This window comes from Aspergillus flavus, chromosome 6 (assembly GCF_009017415.1).
Source record: "Aspergillus flavus chromosome 6, complete sequence".
Taxonomy (NCBI): domain Eukaryota; kingdom Fungi; phylum Ascomycota; class Eurotiomycetes; order Eurotiales; family Aspergillaceae; genus Aspergillus; species Aspergillus flavus.
Genome location: NC_092410.1, coordinates 3951097 through 3972173, shown reverse-complemented (window position 1 = coordinate 3972173; position 21077 = coordinate 3951097). Strand labels below are relative to the sequence as shown.

Below are 21077 nucleotides of genomic sequence, written 5' to 3'. Positions count from 1 at the left end.
ATTTCTACCAACGTGAACAAAATGAAACTTCTGACGGTCGCCTTTTCCCTTCTTCTTCTCGGGCAAGTCCATGCCAGTCCTTTGGTACTCGACAAAAGGTCTTCCTGCCAGTTGGGTGACGTCTGGGACCTCAATGCTGCAGACGCCGCCTGCAGCGCTTCGGTAAAGGCCCCCTTCTTGGTGTATTTTTTCTTAGTATTTGAATGCTAACCTTGTGTCTTAGTGTGCCATTCAACACGGCGACAAACACGGCGGACACTGCGATAAGAACAAGTATGTCATATATAAGATAAGGGCTTCAGCATATCTAATGGCTTCCAGGGTCTGCGTCTGCAATTAATAAAAGTGGAGAGAGGATGGTCAAACACGCATGATAGCTGGCTTCTTCAGAACTCGGAGTTGAATTTGAGGATTCCATACTATCGTTTGTACTTGACAAGGCAAGGAGAATGGCATGGTCTATTCAAGCTTTTCACAATGTCTGTAGTATCTCGATATATCAATGCGCAAGGGCATTTAACGTTCCAATAAGTGCCCTGACATTTGTAAAGGGTGAAATATACAAGCAATAGATAGTCACACGACCGATCAATTGAATGACTGAGAAGGGAAATGAGATTGCATTAAATTAGTACTATATATGTAACATAAACCGAAATACAATAATACAGCAGGTTGTCAATCTAACGATCAACCAGTGGCGCGAATCTAACAAGAGTAGCCCTGAAATCTGCCCAGACTCTGCCCTTGATGCTCGCTGCTCTGAGCTCCAAAGCAATGATAACCTACACAATTGCTCGAATGGAATGAATGCTGGGACCTTGATTCAAGGGGACACAGTGCACATATCTCACGACAAGGAAGAACTCATCCTTATTCTCCATTCGCCAAGGCAATGGCAACCTCGCGAGCCGCAATTACACCCGTCTGCATAGCACCCTCGATGAAGCCAGCTCCGAGTGAAGCAATGTCACTCCCTGCAAAGAAAATGCGACCATGGCGTTGTCGCATCAGTGGGGCGGCTCCTGTGAGGTTCCCAGGCCGATACCATCCCCAGCCACCTTGAGAAAACTCGTCGGTACCCCAGTCATGACTAGCAGTATCGACAACCTCAATCTCAGGAACAAATTTTCGCAAAGCTTCTTGTACCGCCTCATGGTCATTGGCTTGGATTGCTGCGGCATCAGAGCAAATGCACATGATGAGGGTGTCTCCTTCATACCGCGATTCGACCCTAGCTGCATTGATAGGGTTCTTCCCGGCCGGAGCAAAAGCATTGAATGGTTCGATGGTACCCTTGGCACGTACGTATATCTTGCTGGCCATGACAGGATTCTTGCTGCCGATCATGCTTTGCACCGGTGCAGGAAGCTCGGGCTTGATGGTTATATCATCCAGGGTGTTTATGGGCAGTGCAGTGATGACAAAGCGTGCATGGATATCTTCATCAGCACGTGTGGTTACTGTCACAAAAGAGCCGTTGTCTGAAATTGATTGAACGGGTGTCTGGAGGCGTAACGTGGCAGTCGATTCGGACATCATGGCAGCTGCCAGACGCTTGGTACCACCTTCTATATGCCAAAAGCTAGCAGTTTCAAAGAAGCCATTATAGTCCCCAAAAGTGCCAGATACACCTTGCAGGAGCTGGGCAACACCCTGCTCCCTATACGAGTGAACCAGACCTGACATGGCTCCCTCGAGAATGTCACGTTCATAGGCAGAGAGACCCAAGGATACAATGCGGTCTTCGAGGGATTCCTGGTCGACATCATTCGCTGAAGCACTGACGTTGAACGGCATCGGAAACTGGGAACGAGCGTCGTGCACCAAATGTGACATGAGGGGATTGAGGGCTTCGTAGTAGTCGTTCATTGTGCCCGAGTGGACATCTCCATCCGCTAGCCAGTAGGCTTTCTCCGAATCCAACGGTGGAAAGACTGAGATATCGTGCCGTTGTAGCTCGTGCCAAATGGTTGGATGGGTCCAGTGCACATAGGTGCCTCCCAATTCGAGCTCGGTTCCAAAGGCTTCGGTCGTAAAGGTCCGTCCACCGACTCTGTCTCGACCCTCGAGAAGGACAACAGAATGACCCTTCTGGCTGAGATCTCGGGCGGCCAGTATTCCCGCCATCCCAGCACCTATCACTGCGACATCAAAAAGTTCTTTCATGTTGTTGCTGATATGAGAGTCTCGGTTATGCTTTAGAGAGGTGATGAACGTCGAGTTGTGGATGATGGTAGGCCAGGTACTACGGCAACACCAAGAGTTATATAGCAATGGCTTGTGTCAACATTTCTAGCTTCAACTGTTCTAGGCTACAGGAAACGACAAGATCGCCGTCAGGGATCACCAGGTCTTCTGGGATTGAGGTAGACTCCACAATTAGATCTACGCTATAGTCAGGAACTGCAAAATAGTTTAGATCCGCGGATCCGCGGCTTCGCAGCTTCCTTGTCCATTCACAATATTATACTGGGGAACTGTGAGGGTGTCATAACCTCAAGGCTCCACAGTGCATGCCTGGAAGCCAACGTGTCGATCTTCGCGTCGAAGCAAGTTTCTCTCAGGTCGGCACTTTGCAAGCTCAGTTGCCGTCCCACCCTGGCGAGCTCCGTCACCCTTTCTTGCTTCAGTGCTCCCGAAACTATAATGTAGGAGAACATCACAGGGTGGTCGTGTGTCTTGCCCATATTTGGTGATGCGTACAGCCATGCTCTTTTCAGGAGGTTGTAATATGGTGTCTGCACTCTACTTTACCTAGGATCACCTATACGGCCATATTGCGTCTCTTCCGTATTGCATCGGAACCGTGGAAGTTTAGTCTCTAATGATCGGCAGGCTTATCCTCCGCTCGAATTCCGCGGAGGCCGAACTGGAAATTCCTTACACGTTACAACCATGATCGACGCAAGGGTCTACCAGTAGGTCTCCTGGCAACTCGGGCGCCGCGGAACCCGATTCGTGGAAGTGACCGTTGCACTAATTTTGTAGCTCTACCATAATGAGGTCGCCTAAAACAGATCGTTCGTTGATCGTACTAGAGCATATAGTCCTTATGAATTCTCGGGCTAGTTCTGATGAAGCTACAAGGCAAAGACATCTACTGCTTGAGGAAGACGAAAGTCGGCACCCATAGAACAACAGAACCATATCTACCAACAACACTACAACGAAAAGGAAGCCTACAGTGCCATTGAGGTTTCAGCTAACATGCAGCAACGCGATACATTCGAGCTCTGGCTACAGAAGTCAATAATACCGCGCAAGGTAGAAAGAGATAGAAGATAGGGACACCTTCTACCAAGCCGCCGTCACCGACATCAAAGTCGTTCGATTGATCTCTCTTGGTTGCCACCCCAATCATGAAGTGAGGCATTCCACAATCTCTTCACGTGGAGTACCTACTTGCTCCAGAGCTCGATAGAAATCCTGCGGCTTCGCCCAACCCTCGGGAGCGAAGACACCAGTCCGCTTCTGCCCTGGCTCCAGCGCCATCACCATGAACGCGGCGCATGCCGTTCCCGTGATTGATGCCATGTTCTTCATAAGATAGGAGCCTTCGCCACATTTCGTCGTTCGTTTGATAACAACGGCAGGGTGGCCATGGCGGGAGCCAATCGCTCGCACTAGGAGACTGCCACGATATGGTGCTGGTTGGCCACGTGCAGAAGAGGCGATGAAAGACAGGATCTCTCCAGTTGTGCATTCGCCGCTTCGGATCTGGTCAATCATGCCCATCAGTGCGTAGCGCCAAGGGCCTAGAGCATGAGCCCCTTGCGCAACCAACTGCCACAGCTCCTTGATAGTAATATCGCCGCCACGGAAATGTCCGGTCAAGCCGCCCAACGCATCGGTCCAGCCATTGTACGATGGGGGGTTATTGACCAGGTTGAGCAAGAAGCCAACGGCCTCGTCCATAGACAATGCTTGCCGACGGACGGCAGTGCCAAGTCCACGGGCAATTCCGTTGAAAGGCGCAGGATCCAGCCCGCCCAGGCATCGAATACGAGCGGCGGTTGGGAATAGCCGTGGTAGGGTTACTGGCTCCGGATGCGCTGTCTCGTGTAAAAGTGTTTCACCAGATTGCCCTACCATAGGCGCATACCCTGTCTCGACCCATGATTCATTGAGCGATGATTTTCCATTCGCCCATGTCAAACAAGGCCCAGCAGCGATATGCATAAGATGTTCCAGAACCGCCTTGCCAATGCCGGGACGCTCGTCACCGACAAGCCAACAGAGGTCGATGGTATCAACCGTGTCAAGATCGCTGACGGCATCAACGGCCAGCATATTGCTCATACCCGGTGAGGCTCCGCAGCCAATATAGCATGGCACACCAGCCTCCTGAGCTTTTTCATGTAGGGAGAGAGCTGCCGTAGTACTCTCCACATCGTCGTCAAAGTCAAGGTAAGGTACCTTCGCCTTCAGACAGGCGGCCAGGACAGGCCCTGAGGTTCGCGCATACGGTCCGGCGCCAAGGACAACGAGGGCAGCGCCGGTAACCGTCTCGTGCAAACTAGCTTCATCAAAAAGATCCAGCTTTTTTGTTGTCGCACGGCCGGCTGGCAGCTTCGCGAGGAGCGATTCCAGGGCGTCCGTGTTGATGTCCGCTAGAACGAGTGAGGCATTGCTTGCGGTAGCAAACCGTTCGATGGCCACACGACACATCTCCCCAGCGGCCCCAATAAAGACAACCCGGTCAGTGCTGCTGATGGAGCGAGTCATGTTGAAGAGTCGTTGTTGTTGGCAGAAGATGGAAATATATGATAGACTGAGAAGTAATACTGCTGTTCAAAGTATTGTAGAGATCCAAGAAACCAATGTGCGCTCAACACTGGCTTTTATGTTCTTGACTTGGTTTCCATAATCCGCGGCTCACAACCGTGATGCACCTGAATTGAACTGGCCAGAGAGACAACCCTGATGTCAGATACTGCATTACACACTGGCCATATCGGATTCCCCAGTGTGTGTGAACTTTATTGGGCCTGCAAATCCACACTCACCCCGCTCGGAGTTCTCCACAGGGTCGTATGTCTGTTCCGCGGGTCCGGCGGCACCGAGCCTCACATATTTGGTTAGAGATAGGGTTTTTAATACATCAGACGTGTGTAGGACGGAATGGAGAGCCTCTTGAAGCATCACTAATTCCTGTAGACATTCCTGTACGCTGGTCTTGCAACATGCCTATAAAGCCTCGTAGCTTCGGCTTGTCTTGTCCTGATACCGTCCACCTTGAGAGAAGACTTATAGAATGAGGATTCCGTGATATGAGCGCGGAATACCCACTACGGTGCTCTTATAGTCTTGTGCTGTAATACCAATGTTCTAGTGTGTATATTGTGCTCTGTCTATAGCAACGGCCTACATTATGCTCGTGCCAGAATTCTCTGTGTGGAAGCTCGAAGCAATTGGACGGCCTAAACTCCAAAGAGGCTTGCGTGCGTTGCTCAGAAATGTAGTTCTCGTTGTTTGCAATAACCATGTGAAGCTAATATGGAATTGTATCTCCAAGAACTGGTTGACTGCCAATTCTATTGGACCTTTCCTCTCGAGTCCACACGCCAGATTTCCTCGACAACCCCGTTCCGATAGCCATAGTAAAAATCATGCAGGTTGATAGTGGGATCAATATGGCTCGGAATCATTTCAACCCTATCACCCACAGCCAGATCTGGAGTTCCTTCCTCCCAACTCAGTGAGCCGTGTTCATCGCCCAGGTTCTCGTGCGTGTATCTCGGGTCTTTGCACTCTGCCAGACCACTGTCTGTCGTCAAGGACTTCAGCCCAGTGTCGATCGTTACTTTCCGGTCTCCTTGCTTGCTGATGACCGTGGATAGTAAAGTCAGACTATTTGAAAAGAATGTCCCCACCGCGTTACGGTAGTCGGTATCCATGAAAATGAAGGATCCGGGCTGCAGTTCAGTCACACCAGGCACGGTAGCGCAAAACTCAGCGGTTCCCGTTCCCCCTGTAGTGACCACTTCAATGTTGAAGCCCTCGTTGCGCAGCAGAGTAGCTGTATCTGTGAGGATTTTCATTGACTCGAGACATTGTTTCTTACGGTCCTCCCAGCTGTGGAGATGCTGCAAATGGCCCTCATATCCCTGGACACCAATCAAGCGCAACTGGCGAAGATTCTTGATATGCCTTGCTAGAGCTAGCGCCGCCTGTGCATTGGCAACACCTGTGCGATGCAGACCAACATCTAGATCTATTAGAACGGAGATGGGTTCTGCAACACCAGCCTGCGCCAGTGCATTGCTAATTGCCGTTGCGCCAACCTCGCTGTCTACCACAATCCTGATCTTTTTGTGCTTCTTGAATAGTTCCACCAGTCGTTTCACTTTGGGCTCGCCAATGATCTCGCAGGTGATAAGGATGTCGTCGAACCCCGCGGCGGTGATAGCCTCGGCTTCAGACACTTTAGCCACACAGCAGCCTTTGGCTCCTGCCGCGGCAAGCTTCTGTGCGAGAATCGCGCTCTTTGTTGTCTTTAGATGAGGGCGAATATTAAGCCCAGTGGGGAGGAGACTGTCAAAGAGCTTCTTAATATTGGCTTCCATGAGATCAAGATCCACGATCATGGATGGGGTATCTAGGCTGTCGAGCCTGTCGCCGATGCTTGGGGAGTACATGATCCGGTTCCAGAGTTATACGGGATTCGTATGAATTGAGAAGAAAGGTCGAAAGGGAAATTGAACCACAAACGTAGGTCGTAAACCTGGAGAGGCAGGGTAACATGGCCAGTAAATACTTATCAATGACCCTGACAATCTACCCCGCCTTCAGTCCCACCAGAGCGCTTCTGCCAAGGCTAACTAAGGCTGTGGGTCATCGGGCAGGCGTGCGTTTGCTTCTGACTGGCTTCAACTTGATCGAGGGAACCTGCTGAAGAGCATGGAGTCAGGGGTTTGTATAAGACGGCAAAGGGGGGTTTGCCGGAAACAGCCACAATTGATGCTGCTTTCGGTAATCGTTGGCCAGTCCTCCCACCACGCACTAACCTACTTAGACCCACGCACCACCAAAGGGACAAAAACCCTCATTCTTGCTCTCTATTTAGTAGTGGATATAATTTCAGGACACATACTACTAGTACATAATAAGCTAAACAGAAGGTAAAATACAATCATGGAACTGAAAATAACACATCAGTGACTGATTGTGAGAATAAATGTGCGCCCTCCCTTAATGCTCAACATTTAGTTCATAAAAGTGCACTTCTGAAGCCGAATCTCCCTGGTTATAGTTACCAGCCTTGAAGTACGACCTGGGCGAATCCAAAGAGTATGTATCCAGTTTCTGCGGTGCCGCTCCGTTGATGCTGACGCTCAACTCGTCCGACTCATATCGAATCTCATACGAAAATCTCTCCCCAACAGAGACATTTCCCACCTTCGTGAAGATACTGTTGCCCCCATCGCGCGTCTTTTCAACTCCCATAACTAGATCACCCGATTTGCTGTAATAGAGCTCGCAGACGGGCTTAGTCGAGATGGTGTCATCGATGTGGATCTGACCGATGACAGTGCCGTGGGACCCATCATCCGGTGTTGGTACAGTGACGGTGGCCTTCAGTCGGTTCTTCGGCGCGGATGGACTCCAGCTAGCCTTATCACCGCTATCAAAGCTGAGCTCACGGAGTTCAGTGCGACAGTGTTTGCTATTGGGGGTCGTCACGCAGGCGGTAGAGGAAGGAGAACCGGGGACTTTCATCACTAGGGCTCCATCCTTGCTGTCGGTGTAGAAAACTCCAGACTCCTGGTACCCATCGCAGCCTTTCAGTTGAGATGGCGTTTTGGTCGCGGGATGGCCAGTTTTGCCAGTGGGGAGCTGGAGATTCCAGTACGACAGGTCAAAATTGCCTCCTGGTGCACATTTTGGATCGAGGGCGGCAGCTCCTTCAACGGCGAGACAAAGGATGACAGCTGTAAGAGCCGACTTGAGTATCATCTTGCGGTATCTAGCTCTCAGCGATGGAGAAATACAATGCAGGCACGCTCCAGCTCGAATATACGGATATATATGCACGGTTGTCGGACAGAGTCGAGACCGCGTACTCTCTCCTAGTACTCATTTTGGGGGCCATTTTCTATGCCGCCGTAGTATTGCGAGGTCACATTCGGAACCTTCAAGACTAGGGTGTAAGATCGTCAGATCCTGCTAGGCCTTCGCATTGTTTTCCATTTCGACCCATCGGGGCGTTTTCAACATCCGAGTGCCGATCCTTTAAAGGGAATCTTTTCTATTTGGATCTTATTCTTTACCGATTATACTCATCTTCCATATCCAGGGTCATTCCTCGTTAGGTTATATCTAATAGGGGCAGAAATAAGTCCTATTAAGCTTCAATCTTACTATTCCTCTCTCCTTTTGTATGATTCGATAAATCCTCAGATGTAGCAGATCCCATCAATGCACTTGTAGTGACTGTCAGATACTATCTACGCTGCTACTGAATACAAATACGCAGCTATAGCTGACGCCCAGAAGAATACATATACATCAATACTTTAAGCCTTCAGACCAGCAACCAATTTATCCCCCAGCTCCTTGATACTCTCCTCGAAGGACTCAGTACTGTCTGCCTTCCAGTCAGCGCTCTTTCCAGGAACCGCCTCTTTACCAGTGAAACCAATGTAGAGAACATCATTCGGCTCATGGCCACTGTCCCCAGAGGGGTCCTCCTCAGGGAAGCAGAGTTCTGCCATCGAAAGAGAAGCTTCTCCGGTTGCAGTATGGCCATTGGTATCGCCCCAAATACCATAGAACTGTGAGTTAAAAATTAGACCCATATGTGTGTGTAATATGCATGAAGCGGCACGTACCAGCTTTTTGTTGCAGACAACAGCCATTACACTCAATGGCTCCATTCCGTGTTTGCGTGGATCAAATTCTGGGTCATCGCCATCATCGTTCTCATTTCCAAAGACCACATATGGGTGGATGTTTGCATCCAAGTCATCAATCCCAAGCTTCTGAACCTCATCCTTCCAGCGGGTTTCACCCTGACCGGAGTGATCATTGGAGCACTTGCCAGCGTGTCTATTCGCTCCATCACAGTCAATGTCCATATCCGCATATTGGCCTCCATTCTTCGACGAATGAAGATAGATCGCGTTGGGGATATCGCCACAGTAGGAGAAGGACTTCCCATCATGGGAATGACCATTGTCGTAGCCACCCTGCAGTTCTTTGGAGCACTTTCCGCTCTGAATAGGACAATTGTGTTATCGGAAGAACATTGTAAGAGTACAAATGAATGGAATTAGACAACGTACCTTATGCTTCTCGTAGATCTGCTTCAGATTCTCTGGTAGATCATACGCAGTAGCACCAGTTGCCAGCGCAATAGCGACGATTCCCGCGAAGTGCATCTTTGATGAAGTTGATAAATTATCAATTATTGACTGTTTGTTATTGAAGACGGAAATCCTCTGATATCTTGATTTATGTTCGAAGTAGTTGACCCTTTTATACCTGGGCATTGCTATCTTGATTTCAGCATGACTAACTATTTTTACAATTGACACAAATAACGGCCCCAAATCCTATAGACGCCCCGTTACTACTCTGCAGTAAGCATCCCTGAAGCCATATCATTGGCTTTTCCGTGAAAATATCCACTTTTATGGTTCATGGTGAGACTACCCCTGGATAATCACACGTTTTCCCAACGTCGTATCCGGGCTTTAATATATCCACTGTTGTCCAAGCGGTTTAGAATACACCAATGAGTGCATAGGGGGCTGCATGATCGACAGTGTTCGTCCAAATTCGTCCTGAAGAGCTTTAAGGACTGGATAATCCGGAGTGTCTGTCCAGCAGCTAATTGCTTTTGGTTTAGCCCACAGTGAATCCCACAGAATTGGTGTAGGATCGAGAGTACTATGACCCTAGACCTCTGCGAGGCTATGTTTCAGAGGAAGGAAAGTGAGATACGGGCTGAACACCCGACAGATGATCACTAGTATGCATCATCTGATCACTCTTATGCCTGTACTACTATTCTACCCTAACCTTACAAGTATAGAGCTTGGGTTGAGTTTAGAGCTCTGCTATATATGTTTGCTTGATAAATATTCATTGTCAACCAGGTTTTATCTACCCTATGACTGAGGCAATACCCAAAATTCTGGGTAGCAATCAGTCGCCTTGTATATAATACGGTTTCCGAGGTATAAAATCCTTTTCTAGGATTCTGAATCCTTCTTTTAAAGAATAGATTGTGCCTGACAAACCAAAACTGGGGCCATTGAGGAGGCTTTCGGGGCCTACCGATGGCTCGGATAGCTCCCGACTTAATAAGGGTATGCTCCAATTAAACGGTCCTCGGCAGCTTACCGATGACATCGGCTCTGCCGATGAAGTCTATAAGTAAATCCGGGGTCGAGTGGAGCAGCAGTGGGATGGTTTCAGTGGTTAAAGCCTGGCTACGGAGCGAAGTAGTTGACCGTTGAAAGTTGGCCTCCCAGTATTGAGTCTTGAGGTGGTAAAACTGGCCTAGCTTTTTGAATCAACAACATTAAAGTACTGGTAGTAGTACTCTTCAGAGTTTCACGGCCGGATTGACCTCCCGATCAAGTGAAAGAAAATCCTCTCATTCGCCATATTTTTCTATAAACACCGTAGTGAGTATACTTATTGTATGAGTTTGATAAAACGGAAGCGACGCCTGATGGGTGGTGTTTAACTATGCAAGAAGCTTCTCCCTGACCCTTAGCTCCGTAGAACCCACAGCCGTCGCAAGCTTACTTGTAAAATCACAGAACTGTTCAAGCAAATCGAGGGCTTCGCGCTCAGGGAAGAAGTCATCCCAGTAGCGGACGCGGAGCTCATAATCCGAAGGAGAAAGAACCACGATTGCGACTACATCTTGCAATTCGTCAGCCATACTGCGCATAACTCATTGACTTGATCTGGGAGTCCTATCTCTGTAGGTTCGTGCGACTTGAGAAGTTGGAGTCGAACTCTTTTGGTTCCTTGTCATGGCCATCATGGCTGGTTGCACCGTCAGACATGTATTCAATAGCTGGTGATTGTCGACCCCAGTGGCCTCAATGATACTCAACAAAGACGTATGCTGGTGATAGTTGCGTTCCGCCATGGCCAGCTGGTTCAACCGGCGGATGTCACTCAATTCGGACGTAGTTGGATGAACTGACTTGACGTGAAGGAGACATGAAAGAGAGCTAAAGAGTGGGCCGACCACCTGGACGATCTCCGGGACAGACAGGACTTAGAACCTCCAAAACAGACATATGTAGATCCAATAGACTGGGTATGCGCCTCCCTAAGCCGATCAGGGATTATCCCGATATACTAACCTAGACACTTAAAAGCATCTTAATTAGATTATAAGGGCCAATCAGGTGGTTATAATCGGATGCCCACTGGAAAGATTTGCCCGAGAAACCATCAGTGTGATACAACTCCGGTTTGTAAGTATATATGATCCAGTACGCCCCCAAGCTTATCGTCCAATTTTTCTCACCAACTGCAAATCTGGCTTTTGATTTGGATGTACGAGGTGTGAAGACATTGAGGAGAACAGCGGGTGCTGAGGTATTCCTTGACCGGGGTTAAGTTACAGTGGAGGAGCCGTAGCATCAGTTGATCAAACCATATATATTTCTACCAGTTGGAAGGAGTTTTGGTGGTTTTTCTACAATCAGCGCATGAGCTGCTTCAGCTGGCTATCCTCTGAAGGGGTCTCGTTGGCCATTCAGTCCACTAAGCTACCAGCTTGTGGAATGGTATGAAGATTACCAATATCATGAACTTGACCCCAGCTCTCACGGAGCGTAGAATGCGTGGCATAGGAACACATCGTCGCGATATCTGTGTGACGCGTCCTCTTGCTCTGTCCGGAATAACCTACATCCGTACCTTTCTGCCTTAGGTGTCAATTTTCCTATTTTGATCGTATGATTGCCCTTAACTCGTCGAAGAGGGTCAAGGAATTACAACTCAACCCTTAACCTCACGACAATGTACTCCGTACTGGCAACTGCCCGAGGACTTACTGTGCAACCAGTAATACCGATCGGGTTCCTTATTCCGTGTGTTATATGCTGAACCAGCAATCATCGATACCGGTCGGCTTCGCTTAACATAGTCATCAAGTATTTTCTTCTTCGCATCTCATCTTCAGTGTCCACTATGCACAGATTCATGCCTACTTTTAGCCGGTCCATGAAGTGTAACGCTTTAACACGCATTCCACGCGTAAGTTCAGATACATGCGGATATACCAAGCAAACCTGAAGGCTGAGCTAACGGCTACAAGGCGCTAGCAATGTAAACTTTGGCGTGGATTCTCTACAACCAATTCCCCTTACACCCTTGAGTGGCAGAATACTCTTGCACTCAAGAGGGATTTGAAAACCTTGACAAAAAAAATCTTTCCGTACACTGCGTTGGTCATAGAAATCTGATTCCGAACCGTGACCGTAGCCGTGGTTGGTGCATTCTACCGTCCAAGAGGATTGTTATCCGATCTTATTTTCCGATATTGGTATATGGCGCCTTAGAAGTTCACGCCGAATGTGAGGACCAGTCACGTCGGAAACGTCCCAATAAGTTAGAAAGACGACCCACTCTCAAACTATGCGGGTCGATACTGTCTCCAGCTGATTTCCGCTTTCTGAACGACCGGGCTAAGGCATTTTCCACCGCAGCAAAGCACCGTATGGTTCGTTGCCTCCGTGGAGCCATGAGGGACCAACCGATATTAATGGGTCTCATCGACAGGGCACGTCGAATAGAAGCCGGTTCCATTGTCACTCACGGAAAGCGTTTATGGAGATTGAGGAATGAGACCCAGGGGCACCTTCCCCTTTAGCATGACCATCCAAACGCGATCATGTTGGACTGACTCGGTTACTACTGCGACATGACGCGGATGGACTTATCCCAAGTTCGCACGTCCCCTTCGGCCAAAAGTCGATGCCGACCATACTCCGTAGAGATTAAAACTGGGGACAAATCTCCGATTTCGCGGGCGAACCACGTCAGGATATCTGACGGTGGTCTACCTATGAGAACTCAAACATGACCTGCAGGCTGCAGGGCGTCAAGGGAAGCCAACATCATATCGTTCAAAGTTCGAACCCCACTCACGTGGCCAGCTCGATATGATCGGGAAGCTGTGCGTCAGGCATTTACTGGAAAACGGGGCTGGTCCACATTGTATGAACCAGTCCCGGGCGTTTGTCACCTTGGGGGGCAACCCAGGCGATATTGGATACCTCGAGCAAGGCGCCGATCCGAATTAACGTGATGGGGATAATACCCGGCCCCCATGGTCTTACGCCGCCGAATGGGGATACTTTTCCGTAATCTGCCTTCTCTGCGATCATCCCGACGGTCCTTTTAATCTGCAGGGCCAAGAAGAGAACAGGCCTTGCACTGGGCAGCAAGTCCGAGAGCCTACTGTGTCAGAGTGCTGATCCGAACCTACGATTACGGGACCAAAAAGCCTGAAGCGCCGCTGGATTTTGACAGTTGACGTAGTCACCACGTGAGTAAAAGCCGTTGGATGTCTCCTGGACTTCTATATGGGGGCAGATCGGCGGTTTACAGAGCTCGAGATAGTAGATATGGTCCTATGATCGTACGTCAAAGAGGATCGGATTATTTTTAAACAAATCAGGTCCAGCAAACGATCGCTCGGCTGGATAGATCTCTTTGTCACCGTATAATTAATTTTGGAAGTTTTCCCCTACGATCTCCATGCTCCTACCATTGAGCACAGACTTTGCCTGTAGTGATATATATATATATTACGTAGGTGGAAAGAGATGATCATCTCCTGGAGTATTATTACCCTCTGGTCTACCTTCCTCGTCGTCGATTTAACCGATCTCTCGGCAGCACAGGGCCTCCAGATCAGGCACAGACCTACACGCGCCTAAAATTTTGGCGAACGACCGTTTGCAGCGAGAAATTTGCCACGAGTTGACCGGAATGGGATACCATGAAGGGCAAGACGCTTGCAACCGAAAGGATTCTGGCATGACGATTAGTCAGAGCGCCGGCCGTAACACGTGAGAGCAGGCAAAATGACACCCAAGGAAAAAAAAAAAAGAAAAAGAAAAAAGCCAAAAAGAAGCAAAAACAAGAAAAACAAAAGCAATGCGAAGAAAAAACCAAGCAAAAACCAAGCAAAAGAAAGCAAACCGAAGGAAAAACTCTGCCGTCCATGGAGAAAAGCTCGTGACGACGGCTCGGTCATTGGTCGGTGGGCACACCGCGCGGGCAGAATTTTACATTAGGGTTACATTAATTTGCTACGATGATCCACTCCCAAAGCAGTCAGGTGGAGCAAAATATTGGCAATTATTGGCAAATAGGCTTGTCCCTCGGCCAAGAAGGCTTAGCTGGAAACGCAGGTCTTCCGACTCCCGAGGCAGTAAGACGACAAAGAGGGAAGGTGTCGAAATTTCGTAAGGCTCAGCCAAGTTAGCCAACACCCCCGGAGCCCGTATAGGATTCATGGGGTCTGGGGTTCGCCTATATAACAACTAGAAATTATAGCATGTGATGATGTAGGTGGCTGATGTTGCCCCCATCTTTGACAATCAACTCCGAAGCGGAGAAAAGTGATTTCCCCCAGACGTTTGGCACATTCCACACCGTTTCGCTCCAATATACGGCATCCCTTCGGTGTGGCAACCCGGCTGACGGCCTTCCCGTGTAGGTTCGGAGGGAAAAGCGAGTAGGGGAACGTAAAAGTAAGGGAAAGACACAAAGGATACTGGAGACAAGAATACTCGTATCGGCCGCACTCCGTAAGCATCGGTGGCCTTTTCATTGCAGGAGCCAAGGATTTCAGGCGGAAAAGGCGCACTCCTACTGGAGAGAGAAAGAGGAAAATTCATACCCTGACCCACGAAACCCCCCGAATTTGCCCGTGGAAAGGATGGTCGGGTATGATTCCTTTTGGAGCAACAGTATAGATGATCCTCCGCCGCTTACGGCACTGATCCACCCGTGTCCATAGGGTTTGAACCAACCGGACTCTGACTTTGGCGGCATGAGGCAGACGGGCTCATAAGAGGAACCAGGTAGTGGTGCCTTTCAAGCCAGTAGGCATCACTGCGACCGGTCCGATCCGACTCCCCATGTGGAAACGCGAAAGCACATGTGGTGGAGTCAGATTCGGCCAACTTTCTCTTTTGCTGGCGCCATTTCCGGGTGCGGGCGAAAATTTCACCATGGGGAACCCCATCTTTCGAGCCCTCCGCATTGTTCTGATTCGGCAATCCTACTTGACCTCTCCGCATGGCCCCTGAGCCTGGAGGGTAACGCTAAGCCTTTGGCGAAGCCTTATTGGGTCCTTGGCTCTCTGGGCGGCTCGCGAAACATGCCCGTAATGCCAACCCTTCAGCGTCATCTGAAGACTTTTTTCTCTTGGCTAATTCAGACGTCGGACGCCTAAGAAGTAGATAAATCCCGGCGATCCCAAATTTGGGCTCCAGATATAATTCTCAGGAATGACTTTGTCCTCGTCCTGGTGCTTGTCTTGATTTCCTCCCCCCTCTCCCTCTCGCCTGATATCCACAGATTGTAGGATAGGTACAGTCGAGACACACAGTCAAACATGTGGACAACCACCTGTGGCTTTCGGGGCCGAAAGCTCCGTTTAGCCATCACCGTCACTGCCGTCCTCGGGTTCTCGCTCTTCGGTTACGATCAGGGTCTGATGTCCGGTATTATCGCCGGTACTGAGTTTACGAAAGAGTTCAAACCGCTATACATCCCCGAGGACGCCACCGCTGCCTACTCACAACATGTCTCGGTCCTCCAAGGTGCGGTCACGGCTTGCTATGAACTTGGATGTTTCTTCGGTGCCATTTTCACCATGATGTTCGGTGAGCGGATTGGTCGTACACCTTTGCTAGTGGCTGGTGGTATTATTATGGCTGTCGGTGCCTTGATCTCCACCGTTTCTTTCGGTCCTCACTGGGGTCTGGGCCAATTCGTTATTGGTCGTGTGATTTCAGGTCTTGGAAACGGTATGGATACTGCTACGATTCCAGTTTGGCAGTCGGAATGTTCTAAGGCCCATAACCGTGGTTTCCTTGTCTGTTTCGAAGGTGCCATTATCGCCGTTGGCACGTTTGTCGCCTACTGGATTGATTTCGGTCTCTCATATGTGGATTCCTCGGTTCAGTGGCGGTTCCCCGTGGCCTTCCAGATTCTCTTTGCCGTCTTCGTGACTGCCGGCGCTCTTATGCTGCCCGAGTCTCCTCGATGGTTTGTTATGCGGGGATATGATAAGGAAGCTTGCGAGGTGCTCGGTGCTCTTAGCGATCTTCCTGCCGATTCGGAGGAGGTGCTCGCCGATTTCAACCTGATGAAGGCTGACCTTGCTGCTACCGAGGATAGCAAGGCCGGTTGGAAAACACTCTTTACCTTTGGCAAGACCCAAGAGTTCCAGCGTATGATGATTGGTTGCTCTGGCCAGTTCTTCCAACAATTCACTGGATGCAACGCCGCTATCTACTACTCTACCCTGTTGTTCGAGAACAACCTGCACTTGGAGAAACGTCTCTCTTTGATTATGGGTGGTGTCTTTGCTACCGTCTACGCCCTTGCTACTATTCCTTCTTTCTTTATGATTGAGAAGGTCGGTCGTCGCAAGCTGTTCTTGATTGGTTTTGCGGGTCAGGGTCTCAGTTTCATTATTACTATGGGCTGCCTGATCAAGGACACCTCGGAGAACGCCAAAGGTGCTGCCGTTGGTATCTTCCTCTTCATTGTCTTTTTCGCCTTCACGACTCTCCCCTTGCCCTGGATCTACCCTCCCGAGATCAACCCGCTCCGTACCCGTACTATGGCTGCCTCTGCCTCCACTTGCACCAACTGGATTTGCAACTTTGCCGTCGTCATGTTCACGCCTGTCTTTTCCAATGCCAGTCCCTGGGGTATTTACCTCTTCTTTGCCCTGGTCAACTTCACCGCCATTCCTTTCGCCTGGTTTTTCTACTGTGAGACTGCTGGCCGTGCGCTGGAGGAGATTGACATTATCTTTGCGAAGGCCCACGTGGAAGGCAAATGGGCTTACCAGATCGCCGACACCCTGCCCAAGCTCACCCCCGAACAGATGTCTCAGATGGCGACCGAGCTGGGCTTGGATGTGTCGACGCAGCCCGTCGCCTATGGCGCTGAGAAGGCTGAGCTTGCTCTCAGCAGTGGCGAGAGCCAGGAAAAACAGACTGCTAATTAGATTCGCTGTTTTATGCAACAGACGAGAGCCGTGAACCGGCGGACCGTTTGCTTTAGGAGTTCCAACCTGGAGACGGAACGCCTGATGTCGTGGCTTCATGGCCACTTCGCTGGATGATCCGCGAGTGGTTTTCATTGTCTTACTCATACCCCCATCGTTATTATTATTTTTATATTATCCATTCATATATATCTCTATATGTTTGTTTGCATAATGTCCATAGATTTTTCACAAGTGTGATACCGATACTCAATGGTCAATTTCATTTGATTGATGTGACAAACCTTTACATTTCCGTAGAATTCATCTGTCTGTAGAATAACAACGAAGGAGTGTTGACTGTTGCACACATCGCTATAAAGGGGCCCTGAATACATGCCGCGGTCATTATGCCATGGATATATTTTCGAGAGCCTAGGAGCCAATCTCTGCGTTCCACAAGTAACAGCCCTAAACAAAAGAAGATCAGTTGTACATTGTAGACGATGCTTCACTGGCCTGTATGGTTTTCTAGCAAGCTCGACTCCCGGATGTCTTTCACTCAGAGGTGTCTATAAAACTAATTACGAATTTGTGTGTCATAGCTATTTACAACCGTATGGTGTTTCCTTTGGGGGTGCAGTTCGGTTCCCGGAATACCTAATACATCTCGGTCTATTGATCGGCATACCCCCTGTGAAAGATATATTTAGTAGTAGCGAGGGGTCGACGTAGCTACTTACTGAACAGGAAGATGTTCCGAATGCCACTGGGGGAAATACCTAGTGAGTGAACCCACAGCTGCAGGGCATGGCATCGCGGAACCCGGAAGTCTATGTCGGATACAACGCTGCAAGGGTTCCTGAGTCTTGGGCGATATATCGAATCCTTCTCATTCGCCGATATTATGGTCTAACTGAACTAATGCTAGACCCCTGCTGATCTAGTTCGTGAGGTGAATGTACGGAGTAGGTGAGCCCATCCGAAGCTGTCTCTCATATTATTCCCCAACACTGGAAATTAGTTCCTACTCCCATCCTTGGCTAGGTAACGACCAAAGCACATCGCTATGAGGTATTTTTCTCAATTGCCAACTGTGCCAAGTGAACTATCCAGGTATTCTCAGACATCCTTCACTTGGCGTGGGCACCAGCTTCTTGCCCAGATTCTTCGGTAGGTAGACCGAGATGGTAGTGCATTGTATCCTCGATGGCTAAACTGCATTACAGTACGGAAGTATTCGGGTTGGGTCTGACAGTTTGGACAAGGATACAATGATAGTGCCCAGCGGTCAACACTATTTAAACCGTGAAGATGCCCACGGGTTCGACTGAGGAGTATCTCGATTCACTCCTGTTCTTCCAGAGGTAAAGGCATCGATTCGTCGGACGCAAAAGCGGAGAAAGAGAGTTCACAACGGAGCAAAAAGCCTATCCCACGCAAGTCTCTCGACCCCGTTTCTCTCTATACCCTCTTCTCTTTCGCTGTTCATCTTCATTCAACATATACTTTCTCGAGCTCACAGCGATTGTAAGGATGTTCTTGAGCTAATTTGAGACAGAGAGTTTAGGCCAAACGTAAACGGAACATCCTAAAGCCTACAAGATGCGCGCTTCAAGCCTCTCCCTTCTTGTTGCCATAGCTCCCACAGCTTTGGGGTGTACTTTCGGATTCACTGCGGACCATTATTTTGGAAGCTGGGGTGGCGGCAACTCCGTCAGGTGCACAGCTGTTATATGGGAGAGTGACAGCCCGGATTTCAAGAACCAGAAGAGTGATGCTGCTGTCGACTTGGGATGCAGCGGGGGTTGCCATAACCTTGAGTACAAAGGAAAGACATACGAATTCTGCTATGACAGCGCCTCCAATAACGAATTTAGCGGAGATGCTACCATTCGACGCGTTGACGGTGGTGTTAAGGTCAACATTGTGCCTGATGGAGAGAAGGAGAAATGGAGGTTCGTCGGTGGCGTCTCCAGTGTTGAGGGAACCATACAGTACCGGTCTAACATTGGGTGCCCGAGTGCTTAATTCAAAGAATACTATGGGTGGTAGGGCTATATGATCTGTTGATTGGATCTCGCCAAGGAGGCCGAGCGTTGTCATTCAGAAGCGAATTGCCCCACGATCATGTTGATAGGTTCAAGCATAGTCAGTCAGTAGGAATTCGAGCAGGGTTCCGCTCCGGATCTGTATATGTACAAAATGTAACGGGAGCGAACCAGTCCATCAGCTGCATAAGACGAGAATCACCACGGACTACGCACTTGGTCCCCGTCGATAGCCGATAATAGCAAACGCTGCAAACTTTATGCCTGAGGCATTTTTCTGGCCCTCTATCCATACTTAGACAGACAGTACAGTTCATTCTCTGTCAAACCGTTGCTCTGTACAGTAGGGAATCATGGACAGACATTTGTCTCTCAAATCTCGGAACTTGACGAGTGATCATGTCATTCTTTACTTCAAAGTATGTAAAATCAGCTCTAACTAAGCTTCAATTAGTACTATATATAATTAGCCCGGTCTGCACACAAAAACAAAAGAAGGGTACATATCCACTTTCACCATGTTCTAGAGCGTCGTCGCCAAGCTCACTGTCAAGCTACAGCACGCGAAGTAGCTTGGTTCGTTATTAGCATGCGCAAACTATTCATTCTATACTTTCCTCTCAATCCACTCAGCAAGGCAGATCGGCTGTTGGGAGAACAGTGTTTATACATTTGCCACAAGGGACCCAACGAGTCCACCCACAATCCTTTTTCCCACCATCGTTGCATGAACCGGACCTGACAGATAACTTCTCGGACAAATTTAGTCCGAAAACAGGTGAGGGACTAGTATGTGGGGCTGTCTCTTATCTGATCATTTGATTAGATTATCTCTGCCTTGCCAAGCTATCCCATTCCTTTTGGATAGTAGTGCATCGTCCAGCCTTGATTGTAGAACAGCCGAAATACGAGGGCTGGGCTGCTTTTACCTAATCCCGTGCTGTAAGACCGTAGAATGCCGCTGTTGCCGTGCGAAAAGACGGGATGCCAATCTAGACTTCTGCATAGGCTCCTTCATGAAGTATAGCCTATCCTCAATAACCCGCAAAACGCCACCAGGGCATGTCAGGACCTTGCCTTTTGACCCTACGATATCCCTCGCTAATTCGGCCCATGTGTCTCCACTATGTATGCTACTATAACCGAGGCCCCCGGTCGTAACGTATTACTATCAACATCATGCCATGAGAAACATACCCGGGGAGAACATTGATAACGCCTACTGTGGCCCACTAAAGCTTGCTGTGCTCCTTACCTCACAGTGTTATGGTATAGTGAGAAACTAACGCATAGCGTTTAGCGGTCATGGCATGAGAATCGAGGAATTCATAGATAATTCATTGGGCGGAACTAGGCATATGGTGGAGTTTTTCTTACCAGAGCAATATCAGTTAGTGCAACAGGTACTGCATGATGAAGAATCTAATCACACTAACTTAGCCCCGACCCCGCACTCGTGTAGAAGTCGATGTCGCGTATAATAGCAGTGACATTGGAAGAAGCATTTGTGCAATGATTTCAATTCGCGGTCGTCAACATGACATGATCTCCAATGTCGAATCCTTCTGTTGGCCCTAACGGGACACTTGCTGTACGGACGCTTCCGCTAGCAGCCAGACAGAGACAACAGTCAAGAAAAACACTAAACCAGGATGTCCATAAATTAAGTCCGCCTGTGAAGAGGGGCATGGCTCCACTCTTTCCTAGGCTTTTACATTTAAGCCTGGTTTTCGGCAAACTCTTTTCACTTTCGTAGACTCATAAGGCCCTGACCTCTGTTGAAATCTACTTACTTGTCTCTGCTAGAC

General features: G+C 49.1%; 10 protein-coding genes across 10 annotated transcripts; 4 read left to right on the top strand and 6 right to left on the bottom strand.

Annotated features, from left to right (window-relative positions):
- Positions 1–21: 21 nt before the first annotated feature.
- Positions 22–810, top strand: F9C07_11465 (uncharacterized protein; the record flags this gene model as incomplete). The annotated part of the gene is made up of 3 exons (XM_071507625.1): positions 22–162; positions 224–273; positions 699–810. 3 exons carry the CDS (start codon positions 22–24, stop codon positions 808–810), a joined length of 303 nt encoding a protein of 100 aa, XP_071368062.1.
- Positions 811–873: 63 nt separating this feature from the next.
- Positions 874–2169, bottom strand: F9C07_11466 (putative mao-B; the record flags this gene model as incomplete). The annotated part of the gene is made up of 1 exon (XM_041286743.1): positions 874–2169. One exon carries the CDS (start codon positions 2167–2169, stop codon positions 874–876), a length of 1296 nt encoding a protein of 431 aa, XP_041148507.1.
- Positions 2170–3201: 1032 nt separating this feature from the next.
- On the bottom strand, positions 3202–4728 carry F9C07_2074388 (Saccharopine dehydrogenase-domain-containing protein; the record flags this gene model as incomplete). Its single annotated transcript, XM_041286736.2, has 2 exons — positions 3202–3240; positions 3406–4728. The coding sequence occupies 2 exons, from the start codon at positions 4726–4728 to the stop codon at positions 3202–3204; spliced, it is 1362 nt and encodes a 453-aa protein (XP_041148508.2).
- Positions 4729–5537: 809 nt separating this feature from the next.
- F9C07_11468 (putative amino acid aldolase) lies at positions 5538–6641 on the bottom strand (the record flags this gene model as incomplete). Its single annotated transcript, XM_041286737.1, has 1 exon — positions 5538–6641. One exon carries the CDS (start codon positions 6639–6641, stop codon positions 5538–5540), a length of 1104 nt encoding a protein of 367 aa, XP_041148509.1.
- A 131-nt stretch (positions 6642–6772) lies between these two features.
- Positions 6773–7161, top strand: F9C07_1829882 (uncharacterized protein). The gene has a single exon (XM_071508417.1). It carries the CDS (start codon positions 6904–6906, stop codon positions 7126–7128), a length of 225 nt encoding a protein of 74 aa, XP_071368061.1. The 5' UTR covers positions 6773–6903; the 3' UTR covers positions 7129–7161.
- A 33-nt stretch (positions 7162–7194) lies between these two features.
- Positions 7195–7959, bottom strand: F9C07_11469 (alginate lyase 2; the record flags this gene model as incomplete). Its single annotated transcript, XM_041286744.1, has 1 exon — positions 7195–7959. One exon carries the CDS (start codon positions 7957–7959, stop codon positions 7195–7197), a length of 765 nt encoding a protein of 254 aa, XP_041148510.1.
- Positions 7960–8371: 412 nt separating this feature from the next.
- F9C07_2286847 (fungal chitosanase of glycosyl hydrolase group 75-domain-containing protein) lies at positions 8372–9710 on the bottom strand. The gene is made up of 3 exons (XM_041293633.2): positions 9288–9710; positions 8835–9218; positions 8372–8777 (listed from the first exon to the last, which is right to left on the bottom strand). Exons 1-3 carry the CDS (start codon positions 9492–9494, stop codon positions 8520–8522), a joined length of 849 nt encoding a protein of 282 aa, XP_041148511.2. The 5' UTR covers positions 9495–9710; the 3' UTR covers positions 8372–8519.
- Positions 9711–10327: 617 nt separating this feature from the next.
- F9C07_2236368 (uncharacterized protein) lies at positions 10328–10900 on the bottom strand (the record flags this gene model as incomplete). The annotated part of the gene is made up of 2 exons (XM_071509987.1): positions 10328–10509; positions 10762–10900. The coding sequence occupies 2 exons, from the start codon at positions 10898–10900 to the stop codon at positions 10328–10330; spliced, it is 321 nt and encodes a 106-aa protein (XP_071368060.1).
- Positions 10901–15444: 4544 nt separating this feature from the next.
- Positions 15445–18557, top strand: F9C07_2286846 (sugar transport protein). Its single transcript, XM_041286732.2, has one exon. The coding sequence runs from the start codon at positions 15611–15613 to the stop codon at positions 17237–17239; it is 1629 nt and encodes a 542-aa protein (XP_041148512.1). The 5' UTR covers positions 15445–15610; the 3' UTR covers positions 17240–18557.
- Positions 18558–18823: 266 nt separating this feature from the next.
- F9C07_11472 (uncharacterized protein) lies at positions 18824–19249 on the top strand (the record flags this gene model as incomplete). The annotated part of the gene is made up of 1 exon (XM_071507628.1): positions 18824–19249. One exon carries the CDS (start codon positions 18824–18826, stop codon positions 19247–19249), a length of 426 nt encoding a protein of 141 aa, XP_071368059.1.
- Positions 19250–21077: the final 1828 nt, after the last annotated feature.